Source organism: Dromaius novaehollandiae, chromosome 1 (assembly GCF_036370855.1).
Source record: "Dromaius novaehollandiae isolate bDroNov1 chromosome 1, bDroNov1.hap1, whole genome shotgun sequence".
Lineage (NCBI taxonomy): Eukaryota > Metazoa > Chordata > Aves > Casuariiformes > Dromaiidae > Dromaius > Dromaius novaehollandiae.
Window position 1 is genome coordinate 26,795,583 of NC_088098.1, and position 17,446 is coordinate 26,813,028.

The 17,446-nt window shown below is 36.8% G+C and overlaps 1 protein-coding gene across 3 annotated transcripts in view; it reads left to right on the forward strand.

Annotated features, from left to right (window-relative positions):
* Positions 1 to 17,446, forward strand: part of DOCK4 (dedicator of cytokinesis 4) — a 251,290-nt gene that overhangs the window by 200,950 nt on the left and 32,894 nt on the right. For 2 of the 3 annotated variants that reach the window (XM_064507755.1, XM_064507757.1), the window contains exons 29-35: positions 425 to 525; positions 1,189 to 1,247; positions 3,512 to 3,660; positions 5,229 to 5,314; positions 10,867 to 10,962; positions 12,660 to 12,720; positions 16,428 to 16,521. In XM_064507755.1, the coding sequence (XP_064363825.1) occupies positions 425 to 525; positions 1,189 to 1,247; positions 3,512 to 3,660; positions 5,229 to 5,314; positions 10,867 to 10,962; positions 12,660 to 12,720; positions 16,428 to 16,521 (646 nt within the window). Of the gene's footprint in view, positions 1 to 424; positions 526 to 1,188; positions 1,248 to 3,511; positions 3,661 to 5,228; positions 5,315 to 10,671; positions 10,699 to 10,866; positions 10,963 to 12,659; positions 12,721 to 16,427; positions 16,522 to 17,446 lie in introns of all 3 variants that reach the window. The other variant, XM_064507753.1, reaches the window with a different exon arrangement.

Consider the following 17,446-nt stretch of genomic DNA (forward strand, 5'->3'; position numbering starts at 1 on the left):
GTAAGACAGGCCAGAAAATGACAGCTCTGTTATGTGATAGCTTTTGAGTGTCACAATTTTTTATTTTTTGGAGTTAAAAGCTTTTGAAGTTCTCTATTTAAATATTCCAAAAACTTGTTTTCAATTTAGCAGGTCAGGTTTTCCAGCTGGTCTTTGACTCTGCAGGATGAAAAAAGAAAACCTGGGACACTGACACCTTTAAGTTTAAGAGTTGTAGAGTATGTAAAATGGATGTATTCCTGCTGAACATTTTGGTGTTGGTGAAAAGTATATCTCTATGCAAAGAAATTTAGTCAAAAACAGTTTGACAGCTTTATTAGCCAAGACTGAAACAACTGATGTGATTTGAAAATTTGCATCCTGAGTGGTCATAAAATGGTAGCGCTGAGAAATGAAATAACCAAATGCCATGTGCTTATTTTAGATATGGGATTCCTACTTTTTTCTTGCTGTGATTTTTATAAACCAGTTATGTCTGCAACTGGAGATGTTCACACCTTCCAAGAAAAAAAAGGTTTTAGAAAAGTAAGTATTGCTGACAGCTTCCAGAAAACTCTCATAGATGAAACATTTGTCAAAATGCAAGACATGGCAGATTGCATAAAGGCCTATCAGAAGATCACACTGGCAATATTTCCACTGAGTTGAATGAGCGTTGGTTCTGGCCCTTTGTACAGGGCTTCAGAGCTGACAGCAGCTTTCGTCAAGTGCCCAAATTTGTTCAGATATTGGGAATAAAATAGACCTGCTGTAGCAGTGCCAACACTAATTTCCATTGCATGCGTTAGTTAATTCAGACTGGTTTAGGTATTTCAGCCAGGCACTGCACTGTTTTCTGTGTGAAATAATGGTATTTCTTGGAGCTAAGGGAAATCATTTGTTCTCAGAGAGAGACCTAGAGAAAAATTGCTACAGAAAATAACTGTTGCCACATAGTTGTATTGCTGATGTATAGTGCTTAGAAAGAGCTAATACTTAAAATATTTGACAATACTGCAAATGCACCTGATTTTAGAAATCCTTTTTTAGCTGGGTACAATGGCAACAGCTTGGAAGAAGGCATGAGTTTGGGAGTAGCATTTTATGGATTACAAATGAGATGTTCTTTTTCACAGTGACATGGAATGGCACATGGTCTTGATTTTCGTAATATTGTGCTGTTTTGCTTTATTTTTTAATGTATTATAGATATGGTGATATGCGGGTAACAATGGGATGTGAAATCTTCAGCATGTGGCAAAATTTAGGTAAGAAATTTTTAAAAATCCACATGGTCAGTAGCTCAGAAATGAAAATATAATTACTTCAACTATTAAATACACTTGTTAATAATAGAAGAGTTCATGATGACATTCACATGAAGTCTTGATTCAAGTTTAGGAATACCCCAATCATTACAGTTCCCTCTTTATGTTTAACCCCAGTTTTGTAAGCACTGTTACTGTATTTGACCTATCCATATTCCTTCAAAGAACTGAAATAACTCTGCCATATAAAATTAGAATAGAAAGTATGGCTCTTTTGGGGCAGAATTATTGTATTGGAGAAAGGGAAAAATACTTACATTCACAATTTTAATTCTGTTGCTGAACAGTTTAAGGAAGAGACATATATCTTAGTTCTGAAGCTCTTTTGAGATGCTGGATTTGCATCAAATCTTTCCCGAAGTCCCAGTTGCATTAAAGTATAAGGACATAAATAAACCGGTGACTGATGTGTAAATGACTGTTTGGACAACAAGAGAAAAAAATGTATGTCTGGATCTAAACTTAGGAACATTTTTGTATTTATAAACAGGAATTGTGAAAACCGAAAGTATAAGCCTCAGAAAAATGCAATTAAATATTGTTTGGGAACAGAATCAAAACTGTGCAAAAGATTTGGACACCAAGTTTGTCAGCTTTATATTTCAACTCATTCAGTGTTGATGGAAGTTGTTTTTTTATACAATTTTATTTCATTAGTTCACTTCATTAAAGGGTTCATTAAAGATATTAAGGCTGTCAACGGTTACTAAGATACTATCACCTGAATTCTATAAATTTTTTTCCCTGCCATGATACATAGTTGTAGAAAACTAGACTTTCTGATCAGCATGTATTAAAAAGAAGTCTTCTAAGAAATAAGTATTTGCTTATTAACTTGCTGTTGACCTTTGTTATGTAGCATATTTTTCTTAGTTATAGTATTTACTATTGATTAGGCACTCGAAGACATCCATACTCTAAATTGTTCGGATACTAAGAGTTTTTCTAAGCTAGTATATCAGGTATCCATCCACTCTTGAGTCCCATCTCTTTCCTGCATGTTAGGATAAGACCTTAGTGTGCATCACCTGCCCAGTCACACTGATTTCTGCTGGTCAGAAACCGAGTGTGCAGGGAGGGAGAGAGCTGTGAAGAATTTCAGTAGTGGTGAGGATGGTGTATTGCACTGTGGAGTTCATCTCACAATGTGCACAATTAAATATTGTAGGCAGGATATGATAATAATAAACAATAAATATTGCGGGCAGGATATTTCATATAATTGATGTTATGCTAGTCAGCATTATATAGTGGTCTTAGCAGTTTATTCATCCTCAGCCTTGGTCCTTGTGCAGTCACCTTGGCTTTGGTATAGATATGCATCCCAGGATGTTTCCACTAGAGGGAATTCTGGTTTTCCTTTGCATTCATGCATACACCAAACAAAGTGGCAGACAAGTGTTACTGGCCAGTGCAACATCTAGAGGTAGGGTGGGAGGGAAATCAATTCCCAGCTTGGAAAGTTAGTATGTCACAATTCATAATCCTCCTGTTCTGAAGATCTCAGAACTCTTAAGCCTGGAGAACTAAGCCTGAACGGTCAATCCTTATTGTATGCCATTTCTGGCTTTCCTGAAAAGGCTTAGTTTTATAGCTTTTCCTTTGTAGAATATGATGAGTTAATGGAAGATGTTTTAGCACTGATTGTAAAGGGAATTTTTTGAGAACAGCTAAGTCGCAACTTCCCTGTTCTGCAGGCAAAACATGTTCTTCCATCTCTGTTTCCACAAAGTTAAAGATAAAAAAAGATTAAGAAGAGAAAGTTAAAGATTTAAATAAGGTAAAAATTGTATTATAACAGGTAGTCAACCATTTTGTAAGCACAAGACTGTAGAGCACAGAAAGCAAATCATTCCTGGGAAAAATAAGTTAAGTGCCCAGAGAGTGCTTTGTTTCTCTCTGTGCCCCTCCTGGGAGACTCACTTGAGTTACAATAACCCCGTCGCTCCTGAACTCAGTATTGTATTATAAAATCTGATGAATTAGGTTGACCTTATGTCTGCAGGTTGACATCTTGTCTGCAGCTTTTAACTTCACTTTTTGCGTTACAAAATGGCCCCTGCTGTGATGGACCCTAGCTAAAAAATGTAGACGTTTACAGTGGTTTTTTTCTTTTTTTATTCTTCGGAAAGTTCTTAGATTGCTTGATAGCACACAGGAGGAAAACCAATTCATATTCAAGTTAATGTTCCTTTTCATTTTAGGGGAGCACAAACTTCATTTTATCCCAGCATTGATTGGCCCCTTCCTAGAAGTGACCTTGATCCCTCAACCAGACCTGCGGAATGTCATGATTCCCATTTTCCATGACATGATGGACTGGGAGCAAAGGCGAAGTGGGAACTTTAAGCAGGTCTGTGAAGCTGTTCATAAAACAGGGCTGAAATTCAAACACTTCAGAGAGTGCTGGTCCCAACTAGTGGTGTGGCTCAGGGCGGAGAGAGTAGCTGTGGTGATACAGCTGTGGGAGAGGGATAACGGGTTTTCCCTTTTGACTCTCTGCAGGATTAGTAAGATTTTCCAGTGAATGTTTTGATAGTAATATAAAATGAGGGAAATATCCATGGCCTATTGAAGACAAGAACAAAACTTGAGGTATCTTCAACAAGGCTGAATTTTGTTTGTGGCATTTTTCTTCTCTACTTTACAGCAGCAGAGACAAATAGTTAGATAGGGATTCAACTAGCTTCCCTTCCAGTTAATATGGACAGGAAAAAAATAAAAATCAAATGATCCTTCTGAGGAATGTTCTTCTATAAGGATCCAACTATTCTTGCTGCTGAAACACCTTCTTAACAAGCTAGGAAGGAACTACCAAATGTGCCATCTGCTCCTGCAGCTCCCACTCGGTTCTTCCAGACTGCTTCAAGCCATTTCTCAGTGCCCTCCTTCCTGCTGCTTCAAATGAAGGAAAGCAGAAGTATTTGAATTAGTCTCAGGCAATCATAGCACTTGGAGTGGGAGCTGTATCTGAAACACAAAACAAAATATAGGAATGGAGGAGTGCATGTGATGTAAGTAGGTGTTTTTTCACTATCAATATATAAGTTTATTGTTAAAATCGCCATAGAAATGTTAACAAGGTGGGAGAAGAAAAGAATCTACCTGTTCAGCTTCTCTATCTCTTAAGCTTAGGCTTAAATGTAAATTGTAATGGAATTATTCACTAAGAGAATATCTTGACAACAGCTTGGTTTTTCCCCTAGATTTTTGATTACTAGTATATTATTGGTAAAAAGGAGGTTTGAAATAATAACACACAGGGTAGCCTTATCTGTATGTATTTATTTTATTATCAATACACTTAAAAATATGTATCAAATTAATAATTAGCCATCAGATACATTCTGTAAGTGTCTTTGATAGCTAATATGCAAATCCAGTGAAATGAATTTCAAATACATTGGCAGGTAAGGAAGGTTGGGAAAGTAAATCTGAGACTCACAATGTTCCGAAGAGTAAAGACCTTTATAAAATTCATCTACAGGTTTAAAGAGTGAAGTGTATGACACATTTCTTGTAATCTAAGAAAATGCCTTGTGCTTACGGCCGTGCAGTGAGAATTCAGGCAATTTATTTGGGCTGTGTGCTTTTTTGTCTGATTCCATAAATAGATAGCTGCCTTAGCAGCAGCAAATGCTACTCAGCCTGTAGTTTTAAAGTCACGTTGTTTCATTCAAATTAGCTCCCCCCTCAAAAAAAAAAAAAAAAAAAAAAAAAAACCCAACCCCCCACAAACCTCGGGTATGATAACAGTTTCAAAGAGATGAAGTGATCTATCATGAAATTTATGTGTTTGACCAAAAATTTTAAGATCTACTTTCAGCAAAATCCCTTACAGAAAAATAAATCTTTCCTCAATTTTATCCAATCTAATTAAAGGAAAAACCAGCTGTCTACGTATACCCTTATATGTTGCAGGTGGAAGCAAAACTGATTGACAAACTGGACAGCCTAATGTCAGAAGGTAAAGGTGACGAAACGTACCGAGAGCTCTTCAACAGTATGTGAGTAATATGTTTATCTTTCATTAATTTGTTGGATTCAGTTAGGGGTATTAGAGGCTGATGTCATTGTAGAGAGATAATGCTTAAAACAATTGTGAATTCTCTTTTTGTCTATTTTTTTCCTGAAAATCTGAGGAATAAAAACATTGTTTGGTATTGTATCTGTAAGGTCTGAGTGTACTTCTTATATTTAGCCTTTCCCAGTTATAGCTGTATATATCACAAAAATTTCTCTTTTTCTGTCTACTAGTTTTAAAATCAGAAAGGCAAGAGATGTTTCATGGTTGCATTGGGTGCAGACAGAGCACAAATCTGGTATTTTAAAAATATGGCATGAGAATTTAACAAACACCTATTTAATAAGTGATTTTACATTGTCAACAGAAATTTTCTTCTTCTGTGTAAGGTCACTTGTTGATATCTCAATTGATGTGTACAATTTTATATATCCTGGTAAGATTATTTCTTATTATTTTCTTTTATAAATTATTAAGTATTTACTGTATTTTAATAATTGAAATCTCATCAAAATCAAATAGCAAGCTAGTAATAGTGAAGTGCCTAAGGTTGCTTGTAAGTTATGCCACTGATTGAAATAAATGACTGTCAAAGAGTGCAGATACAATAGAACTAGCTGAACTCTGTCTCCTTTGTTGCTCCTCTGAACTCAATTTCAGCTAGGTGGAAGATTTAATTTATCTCTAGCGTGTTTAACAAGGTATATTATTCCTCCTCAGGGTTCCATTCTGTGTTTTATCTAATATTACTAAACACCTGATTTTTTTTCTACTTATATGGCTTCTTAACCATTTCCTCTTATTTAAAGATTGTGTTGTAGCTCTGTCTGTGCTTAGTCTGCGCTTAAATAACTGCATTCAGATCACACTGTCTGTGACTGACAGACACATAATAATCGGTAGCTGTACTGAGTTGAAAAAAATAAAATTCCTAAACATTTATCACTTATAGAAACAAAAGTGGGTAGAGATTAGGCAAAATTATGCGGAAATGGATGAATGATGGAAAACTACAGTACAATAAGATAAAGCAGAACTTTCTTGTATAGTAATTATTCCGGAAATCTTTCATAGCTTGAGTGAAGACAATAAGTAAGATGTTTTCAATATTTTAGAAAGATAGTATTCTAACTTCCAAATTAAATCATTAAGGCAGAAGTTATAGTTATAAAATTATAAAGTCTAGATGCATTACCATGTGCAAAAAACCATTAGAATGGTGATTGCTGTTCGAAATAACTTGTAATTCTGTAAGAAAGCATATTGGTGTGAAATATAGTTCTTAATTTCTTTTAAGGTTTTGAGTTACGTTTAAATTGGGAGATGTTAAACAAGGCATAGTGAAAAATGGTGAAAGCATTTCATAAATTTAAAAGCTGAAGACGTTTCCTGGTAATTTTAATTGCAAAATGTCTCAGCATCGGTATACTTTTTTTTTCAGTTCTGATGTAACTGGAGTTATAACTAAACTTTTTGGCAAATTTCAGAATAACTGCTCAAGTTCACTTCCAGCTCAAGAAGAATTAGTATTTATCATTAGTTTTTTATCTGAGTTTGGTTTCACTCAGCATGTAACACCTCTCAACATGAGAGCTTGGAGAAGATACCTCATGACACTACGCAGTCCTCCATTTTACATTAGTATGTGAAGAAAAATGCTTCAAAACAGATTGACAGTCTAGGGAGCTGAATTCCTGGGGTCAGTCAGCCTGATATTTTTTTTTTTCCTCTCTTCCATTGGTAAATTAAACTAAGCAATATTAGTGTGTCTTGACAGAGTCTGCAAGAGAGCAGACTTGTTTAGGCTGAAGCGATAGCAATGTGTGTAGCTGCCTGAGGAATGTGAAACAGTAGCGTAGTTCTAAGGCAAGCAGTGGTTAGGCGGTGCTTAGCGAAAGCAAATATAGTAATGTTACCTGGTCGTTCTCAAGATTCAGCTTGGTTGTTTTTGATAGGTACAGCTGGAACTGAGGGGGATGCACACACCTACTTAGGATGCAGTCTTGTAATTGAAGTGGCTGTGAGACTTTGTTTTTGTCATGCTCTTTCTTTCCTCAGTATGGATCAGACAGTGAATTCAAATCTCTAAACTCTCAGGTTAACCTTTTTTTTTTTTTTTTTTTCCTAGAGCAACTCACTACATCTTTCCTTTGAACATCATCTGTCTCTGGACATAGCTAAAGTATTATATGCTTAGAATTCACTGCTTATAATGAAATCATTGTTAGCAAATGGAACCACCCAGTGAAAGTAAGGGAAGGGTGGCTACTGTTTGTTGTGAATCAGTGTCTTCCCAGGAGACCTCAATGTGACCACACAGTCATTAGCTCATGATGTCATTTGAAAAGCTGCAAAACGTGGTGAACGTTTTGTTATCATGAGAAGCTAGTTGTTGTGATTGCTTCCCAATGTAATCCTGATATGAAAGATGTCCCAATTTACACCTACATTATAACCCTGAGATTGAATTTCCAAGTTAATTAGCACAGGGAAAAGAGTATTTTTATTGTATTAAACAGTTGGTGGATAGACCAAAATCTTTGGAACGACAACACAGATGGATGCTGGCAGTTTTTTACTTCTGTAGCTGTATTCCAGTTTGGCCTAATACAAGCCACTTGAGGTTTGAAGGGCAGGTGGCCACATTACTGCAGCACAAAACCTGGGCAGGCAAGCTCCACTGGCAGCCTGCTGGCAAGGCTTCTCTGTTAGGGAACTGGAGCTGACATTCAAGCTGAGCAGGAACTTAATATCTAGCTCTGCCTTGGTTGAGTTCTCCAGCCGTAAAAATGATGACTGCTATCTCTCCCTTGCTGTCTTCAGGTTTTTTTAATTCCTTCTTCTAGCTGCCTGACTGAGCTCAGTACTACCCAATCTATTAGGCTCTGTCTGGACTGAGAGTTTCAGAGCCCTTCTGAAGATTTGCATGGGGTTCGGGTAGCTCCTCACCTGTCTCTGAATTGCAGCATAGTTTGACTTTCCCTCATCTAATCAGATGGGGGAGCCTCTGGCAGTAGGGAGGTATCTGGAGGACTTTGTACCCCAGAATGGAAATCCAGATGGATCCCCCTCTAGGGTTAAGTGCTTGTGAGTCAGTGGTCTGAATAACTCCATGGCTTGGGCATATCCACTTATGTTGGACTTGTTACACCACTCATTTGCCTGAATATGATTCTGAGCCTGGCAGAAACTCTTTCCCAGACAGCTCTGATTCTCTTGGTCCCCACTCTCCCATTCTTAAGAACCCAAGATTTAAAAAAAAAAAAAAAAAAAATGTTGAGGTCAGTGCAGCTGTTAGGCTACAGTAACATGGATATGCAGAAGCATTTTCATTAATGCATCTTTCTCTGTATCATTTATGCTGCTTAGTCTTTTGTATAATATAACATCTTGGCTGTGCTTTGGGCCCTGGGACTAATAGGAGTTGTGTGATGGAAGCAGGCACGCCACAGGACAAGGAAGAATTGTGTCTGTGTTCATGTGTGCTTGTAGGGAAGAGTTGTGTTTGGAAAGCAAATAGATTCAGGAAAAGGGATCACACAGAGGTATAAAACAAAGTGTGCACACAATTTTGGACACAATGTGATGGAGAGGAAGAAAGCTTAACTGAAATGCCAGTCATTTCTTTCTAATTCTATCTAGATATTGCCCTGAGGAAGCCAGGGGGTATATATCTGAGTAGCTCTTTTGTTCTGAATGTTTGTTCTGTGCATTGTGGTGAAAGATACATAATGGAGAGGGGGAGGCATGCATCAGAATGCAAGTCATAAAATTGTCCAATTGAAGAAATGGATGTCAGTTTAAATAAGTACTTTAAATGTATCTACGCCACCCATTTGTAGAAACTGTGTATTTATAATGAATATGCTGATATATTTATAAAGAACATGTATAAGTCAAATACAGATGAAATCCATGTCTTTTAAAAGAGAAGTCAGACTTCTGCTGTTTTTCTGTGGGAACTGTAGGTAATTATTTTGATGGCTTTAGGTTGAAATGTCCCTGTTTAACACAGGCGTGAAAAGCAATAGGAAAAAGCAGTGCAGTAATCAGTGCTTAATAATGTAGCAGTCTCAACTCTTTGTTAGATACAAAAACTTGCATCAAAAGGAACATCAGGGGGTTAAAAGTGAATTAAGTTAGCCTATGCATTCTGTATGGAAAGCAGAGATGCTAGATTAATGCTTCAGCCTCTTCTGTGAAGGATGGGGTCCTCTTCTGGCTCTCCTAGCAATGACAGGTAGTCCGTCCTTGAAAATGAGGTAAAGACACCTGATTGCTGCCTGAAATGGAGAAGTGAGCCCAAGGTCAATATAAGGGTGCAGAATGAAAATCAGTCAATGTTTCCACCTTGCTTCCAGCACGGCACAGTTTCACCTAGGTCAAATTAGTTTGGAGAATTGCGTCTATGACATCCTGCTGTATATAAGGAGCTAAACAGAGCTGGAGTGCATAGTTAGTGCAGTTGGCATGTAGGAGTTATTGGGCGCTGTTACGTGTTCAGTGGAGTTTGGATGTAGGAGTTTTATGGGACTGAAGATGCTCAGTATAGATGAAGGTCAGTGGAGCTGACAGCTTGCCCACTGCAGACAGAAGGTTTATTAACAAGTCTCTACAAAGCTCTGTTGAGTATAAGGATATGGTAATTTTCAGAGACTAAATAAACCATATCTGAGTGGATTTTCAGAGGAACTGCCAAAATATCTCCATGGGCATGTTGTACATCTGAGGCCCTGCACCAAAGCATAAAAGTAACAGAACGTGTTTCCACATTCATTCTCTGACAGAGAAGAAATGTGGGAAATTTGAGCCCAAATGATTAATATTTGCTAAACTTAAGCAGTGAAAATCACAGGTCTGTAATGGAAAGAGATTAACTATAATTTTACTGCCAGCACCACTTACAATACCATTTTTAAACTTATTTTCACTTCAGTGTGTAATCTGAATTTACATTAGTGTACAGCTAATAGAATGTAACATGTATATGATAGTATGTTGAGAAGGAAGTATTAAGTGAAAGTGTGGGGGGAATCATCATCTTAATACCTTCCCCATTCTTAAATTTCATGGGTGCTGAAATAGTAGAGCTAAGGAGGAAAAACCTTGTTAAAAATCTTGAGGTCCCATTGAGAAGGTATTTTGAGTTGATAAAAATTCTTTCTAGGTACATCTTCAAGCTCCCTGTTTTCTGAGTTATTACCATGAAATTAATACATTAATTTTAATAAAGTGCTCTATTACATCTTTGTAATATTTTGAAAACTGGGTATTTGATATATTTTAACCTGATACAGCTAACATAAAAATAATTTGTTTTGTCAATGCTTCCTGGACTAGAATTCCACTTTTTGGTCCTTATCCTAGGTAAGACATGATTTGCAAATTGTGCTTCTTGGGAGGGTGTTTGTAGAAGAAAATCTAACTGTTGAAGGTAACTGTTGCTAAGGTATTAAGGTACTGGTGAAAGTGGAGTGGTTGTCATAGTGACAGTTAAAAATAAATGTGAAATTGTTCTGGCTTTTTTTTTTCCAGTCTACTGAAGAAAATTGAGCGGGAAACATGGAGAGAAAGTGGCGTCTCATTAATCGCCACTGTGACTCGCCTGATGGAAAGATTACTGGACTATAGGTGAGTGATTGTCCCACAATTGGTAAGTAGGGTTGTGATCTTTGAAATATGAAGAGAAAAACATGGTGATCTTGCATGAATGGCTACTGCACACAGACAACTGTATGTGCTCAGGATCTCTGACCACAGCTGCTTAGTCGACAGGGATATGATGCAAGCTGGGGAAAACCACCCAATAGCCTCCCTATTGTATGAGAATTCAGTGGCTTGCCTTGGTGTATTACCAGGAATATAGGAACTTTAAGCAGTAGGTTAGTGATTCAAATCTGTCTGAAGTCCCAGAGCTCGATACTAATCACCTAACCGTTGTCTTACAGAGTAAGTAAAATTCTTATTGCTGTGTCAGTCATGCTAAGTTGTAGTGTCATCTGGCAGAGGAGATATGTATACCAAGATATGACACCTGGGTGAGGAGCTGGCATCTGGCTCTAACGCACAAACAGAGAAGAGGGAAAGAAGATACTTACCTTGCTTTTTATGAATGGGATACTAAAAGTGATTTTCTCAGTCATTTGTGAAGTCTGTGTAGAACCTTCAATGTAGTCCTCGTTGTCACAGTCAGTGGTAGCACTTTCTAGAAATCAAGGTCTTCCCGGGTCCTGTGGAGGACACATGATAAGACCTAGTACTACTTTTGCTATCTTCACTAATAGTTTGAGAGGGAAGCTGTTTTATTAACAAAGAGACCAAACTCTTAACTTCTAGAAGCCTGGCAGTGCCTCTGCTATTCAAGGATCAGTTGGATTACAACCTCCAGGGCTTTCAATCCAGTATCTTTCACAACAGATGTGTGCTAGTGGCTATAAAAGTATCTGAGACAAACTAGGTTGTTTAGTTCATATATTCAAGAATGTTTTAAAGTGACATTAAATTTCTTTTAGTAACTGCATGATGATGCCTGTCTGTTATTTTACTCCAGTATTGTTATACTGACACTATTTTTTCCCTGGGTTATGGTTAAAATCTCTACGAGGTTCCATCTTAACTTTTTGACTTGGAGGTGAGATCCATTGCCTCCCCAAAACAATAAATGGTAAGTTTTAGAGTGCTACTGAGGAAGATTTGGTGGCTCTCAGAGCACTTTGAGAAGGAGGTCACTGTTTAGTTTTTTCATGAAGGAGGAATTTATGCTGGAGATTTACACTGTTACTGAAGAAAGCCCCATCCTTGCTCATTCTCACATCACCCTCTTCCTTGTGCCAGTACAACTGTCTGTGCTCCACCGCAGTGATCTAATTGACATGGGTTAGAGTAACCCAGCAAAAAGGTATCATCTAACCTCTCTGACTTCATGAGGCTTCTGTAGGCAGCAGGGCAGGGTGGGGAATGGGTGGCAGAGAGCAGTAAGAGACTAGGACTGTCTCTTCTGAAAGCCATGCTGGCTCGCGCTGGCTTGGTTTGAGCATGAGGTATGAAGAAATTAAGTAATCTCCAGCAGTTGCCTAGCGAATCAATGACAGAGCCAGAAATAACCATTTAATTTCTTGACTATTGAAGCATTCCATGTCCTAGAAAAGAAGGCATGAAATCCCTAACAAACCTGGGTCAGCTGTTGAGCAGAATGCCTTTGGGTTGCATCATTTCAGTTAGCTTGCTGAATCAAATATGTCTGGTTTTTGAGGAGTGCTTCATGTTAAGGGGATAAACTTTGTTCCTTTTCTTACGGAACTTTTGACTTTCATTGCTTTCTGTTTTAGGGACTGCATGAAAATGGGAGAAGTGGATGGTAAAAAGATTGGCTGCACTGTTAGCCTTTTGGTTTGTATAATGCTTTTTCTTCCCCTTTTTGACTCTAATTGAGCGTTCTCTAGTATACCACCATATATTTGAATGAGAGAGCGCCTGTTTCTTGATGGAGTGTGAGTTGAGGCTGATAGAATAATACTGCACTTAGGATCTCTGATAGTTTTTTTTTTTAAGGATGGAATTGATACAGCTGGGAGGTAGTGTTCCCTGGCATTTTATAACTGGGCTCTGAGAAATCTCTAATACCCTTTTATTCAATTTGCATCTCTCCTTACTGGGTAAGTTTCATCAAAGTTTCTTCTAAAGTTAATCAGTCTCTGAGTTCATTAAACAAACATTTTCTCTTTCCTCAAACTCAACAAAACATACATGGTTTCTCCTTTTTCCTGTCATCTTCAGTAATTGGCTCTGGTTGGTTCTCATGATATGTAGGGGATACCTTCTGAAAACTGTAGGCTATCTATTCTCTTCCCAATACAAGAGCCAGAAAAGCTACTCAGGACCTTCTACTATATTATTATCACCATTATAATAAACCGTGGGTGCAAATTCTTAGTATGGAAGAGATTTTATTTTTGTTTAGAAGATGTAATTTGGTTCTAGCCCAGTTTCCACTAACAAGCTTGTTGATTTCCATTAACCTTGAAAAGTTTCAATTTTCAGGATGATGACTTTTGGAAAGCTGTATTTTTAGGCGTGGGAAAATCAAAATAAGCTGGCTTTTAATTCTGCATTTTTTACGTCAGTGAAACAATTTGGTATCACTTCTAAGTAGCAGTTGTACATAACAAATATATATACATAACAAAATAAAAGATTTCTTCAGTGCTCTCTAATTAGGAATGGTATTTACTACATAGCCATAGAATCGTAGGCTTTCTTTCAGAAACCTAGCAAGATCTTGAATTCTGTAAAGCACCTGGATTATTTGCATCCTATCACTAAGGAGTCTTTAAATTATTGTTATTAAATCATCCAACACTTGCACAAAAAGAATGTTCAAATATTTTTAAAAACCTAAAAACACCGTAATACTTTATAATGGGATTTTCAATGACTTGTACAGAGGCTAAGGCAGATTTTCTTAGTCCTCCTCCTACCCTAATAATTTTCAGAGAAATTTTATTACTGTGTGCACACCAGAGAAACAACTAAAGTTAAATTTTGAAAAGTAGACTTACAGAAATAAGTATTATTACATGAGTTTACAAAAGCACTATTTCAGAAGTAGTACACATTTTAAGACATTTAGCAGCCCATGTGATGGATGAATTTGTCGTTTTCTCAAAAAAGTTTCTTACGAATTTTAATCGGAGGAATGTACAGCCTAAAATTATTTGAAATCTAGAGGAGGAAGCAATACTTTGTCATTACCATTTTGAAGGTATTCTAACTTCCAAAGATGAGGACTGGTTGGTACAAAAGGAGAATCTAAGTCTTTTGCAGTGTAGGTGCTGTTCTTCTGGAAAATAGAATTGACCAAATTAACCGAGTTTCCACATTAACTGGAATTATGCCACATCATGAAATATACAGATTTGATGATGGAAGGGGTCTGCAACCATACTAACTTAGATGAACAGGGAATGTAGAAAATTATTTTCCTACTTTCCTCATTCTTAGGATCATTTGGGTTTCACATCAGTAATGCTTCTGTGGAAAAGCTGTCTAAGAGGCATCTAATGGAATTAGTTTGTTGTGCATAAGAATCACCTAACTTCAGTTTGAAAGACATATTTCTAATGAAAGAATTCTTCTCATCATAGAACTATACAGTACTATGAAAAGTATATTGAGTAGATATTCATCGAGGAGTGAACATCAGGCATACTTGGTCCTCATTGTTGCTTGACATTTAATTGATATTTGGATTTTATTAACTTAAATCATATCAGTCACAGGAGATTTTTCTCTGGTGCTTTACACTGTTGTATGACATGATGCCAATTAAATAAAACATGTTCACATTGCCTGCTTGAATATTGTTCTCAAGCTGTGTTTCCTTAGGAAAAAGTCCCCATTAATCAAAGTCTACTTTGCAAGAGATGTGCCCTTCTGTAGACTTCATTCTTTGTATTAGCTATTATGCTTTATGTCTTGAAATAGTTTGTTGAAAAAACACTTGACATCTTTATCACTGTATTATCATAGTGTACTTCCTGAGCTGTGCTTGGATTCCTTTACTGTGGTCTGCCTTACAGACCAGTTGGACTTTGTCAAAACTGAGCTTCAGAGAAAAACCAGTTGATTTATATAGTTTAGCCTCATGACAGGTACCAGAGTATGGTAGTAAGAGCCAAGAAGTCTACTACCGCAGTTTACAGCCACATTTTGTCTTTATCTTTAGGCCTGATTACTTTCACTTCTGCATTGCAGATTGTGCTATTTTCAGACAGGTAAAAATGAACATACGTGCAGATATCTTTTCATTTTCTCTTCTAAATAGAAGCACCAGTTCCTTGTATATACACTGTGGGAGGAGAACAGAAATTTTTGGATTACAAAGGCATGTGGTGGCCTAAAGAGGGCATGCTATTACAGAGCTATTGAAGTAGTCATTTAAGTCAATTACAAAAATACTATTTCTAGTAAAGTATAGTATTTCTAATTCTGTTTTTTTATTAGGATACTTTCATAATGTTTCTCCCACTCCTCTCTGTGATTGTAACTCACAGTTTAGGAAACAGCGGCATAGAGCAGGGATGCGTTCTAAAAGGGGAAACGTTTTGGCTACTTGCATGAAGTCCCAAATAGTAAATGATTTGAATAATGCAATATACACACATTTTTTAATTGCTAAGGAGGAACATTGCTTATGTATCCTATACATTTTTATTAACCAAAGCAAGTTATCCCCTAAGGTAAGCATTGCAAGCCGGTGGACTCTAGCTGTATGTCCACCCTGAGTATGACAACACTTGACAGCACTATAGAGTTGTCTTCCTCTGCCTGTAACTTTTTCATGCTTTAGTTTAATGCCTGCAAATACATAATGTTTTGAACTAAACATTTTAATGTTGTATCCAGTGTTTTATTTATATAACAACCAATAGCCGTTTATACATCTAGAAATCTTTAATCCCTTCTAGAAATTTTGCTCCGTAGCCTTGGATATGACTTTAGAATGAAACTTTGTATATATTTCAAGCACGCAATGCAAAATTTATGCATCAGTTACTAGTTTTATGAGCATCAGTTAAGGCTGAAGACATCACATCTTTCATTCAGGGTTATGCTGTTTACAATGCTGAATAGTTCTTTGTAATGCTGCCAAAGTCCCTCTGGCATTTTGCTATGACAGAGGAAAGAGTAAGCGTACCATACAGTAGATATTTTGTTAAAATATGAATTCAAAAGTCAGATTTAAAATCAATATAGAAAATGTTAATTGGCCTCAGCAAGGCCAGTGGGCATACTTTTTGGATGGCTAAGGAGTAATTAAAGAGGAAGAACAGTCAGATTTTAGTTCTGTTAGGTTCTTCCACTTATATCCTGTGAGAATTTTAAAACAACATTCAGGAGCATGTTGACTGGTCTACAGAAAATTTAACAGTATTATTGCTGAAGCTCTGTATTATTGAAGTTCTGTGTAATACCTTTGTACATGTGAGGCTTTCAAATACATGCATGTATTTCTACAGCATTACATTTGATGTCTTGTGTAATCATTATCCTAAATTATCTACTACATTTCATCACTAAATTCAATTTTATTGCAGAATTTTTACAAGACTGAACTGAACAAAGAAGAGATGTATATTCGCTATATTCATAAGCTCTATGACCTACATTTGAAAGCACAAAACTTCACAGGTAATTGAATACAAACTAGTAAAGATATTTAGGACTAGACTGTGATTTATGTTCTTTTGCAAAACTGCAGGCTGTAACTTAGTAGAGGACATACAGACCAAGGCAACAGCTGAGTCTCCTTGCTGTTGCTTACTCGCTCGCTCTCCCACTCACCCACCCATCTTTATTTCATATCAGTTGGCTGGGGTGCAGTAGTAGCCAGGCCTATAGGTAGGTACTGCCCACATGGAATTTCCTTATACTTTTTCTAAAATCCAAAGGAAAAATCTTGTGCTTTTCTACAGTCTGTTTGCAATTCATGGACATAAAGTGTAAATTAGATAAATCCAGAGAAAGGATTTTAATTTCGTCACATGACCTGGGTGTAGTGAGCCACAAGAGTTTTGACTATCAAACAGTGTCTGTGCCACAACTGGTTTTTGTGATGGAAACTGTTAACTTAACTATTAACTTAATACTTCTTCCTAACTTTTTAACCAATGCTGAGTTCTCTTTATGCATTGGCTGCTAATATGTGTTCAGTTTATCTTTCAGCATTGAAGAAGACCTAATTTTTTAATCTTTTCTTACTATTCATTCTTATTTTAAACAGTATTTTGCTCAAAATGTTATCTCCTGGAGATTGTTTCCTGAGTATTTATTAGTAACATGTGTGATTTTTGCGTTCTTTGCCATGGTAGATCCTATGACTCTTGCATTTTTTTGCCATGAGAGCCTTAAAGAAGGATTGGCTCCCACCCATGGCAAAAGGATAGAGACAGTCTTTCTGCTAGAAAACAGATTCATGTAGTCCATTTTCTTGGCTTATCAATTGGTGTAATCAACACAGAGTAAACTTTTATAAAATTGACCTATATCAAGTAACTGGGGATAGGAAAAATTCACTACAATACCAGCATTTCTGCATGTTTTACCTGTATTTCAT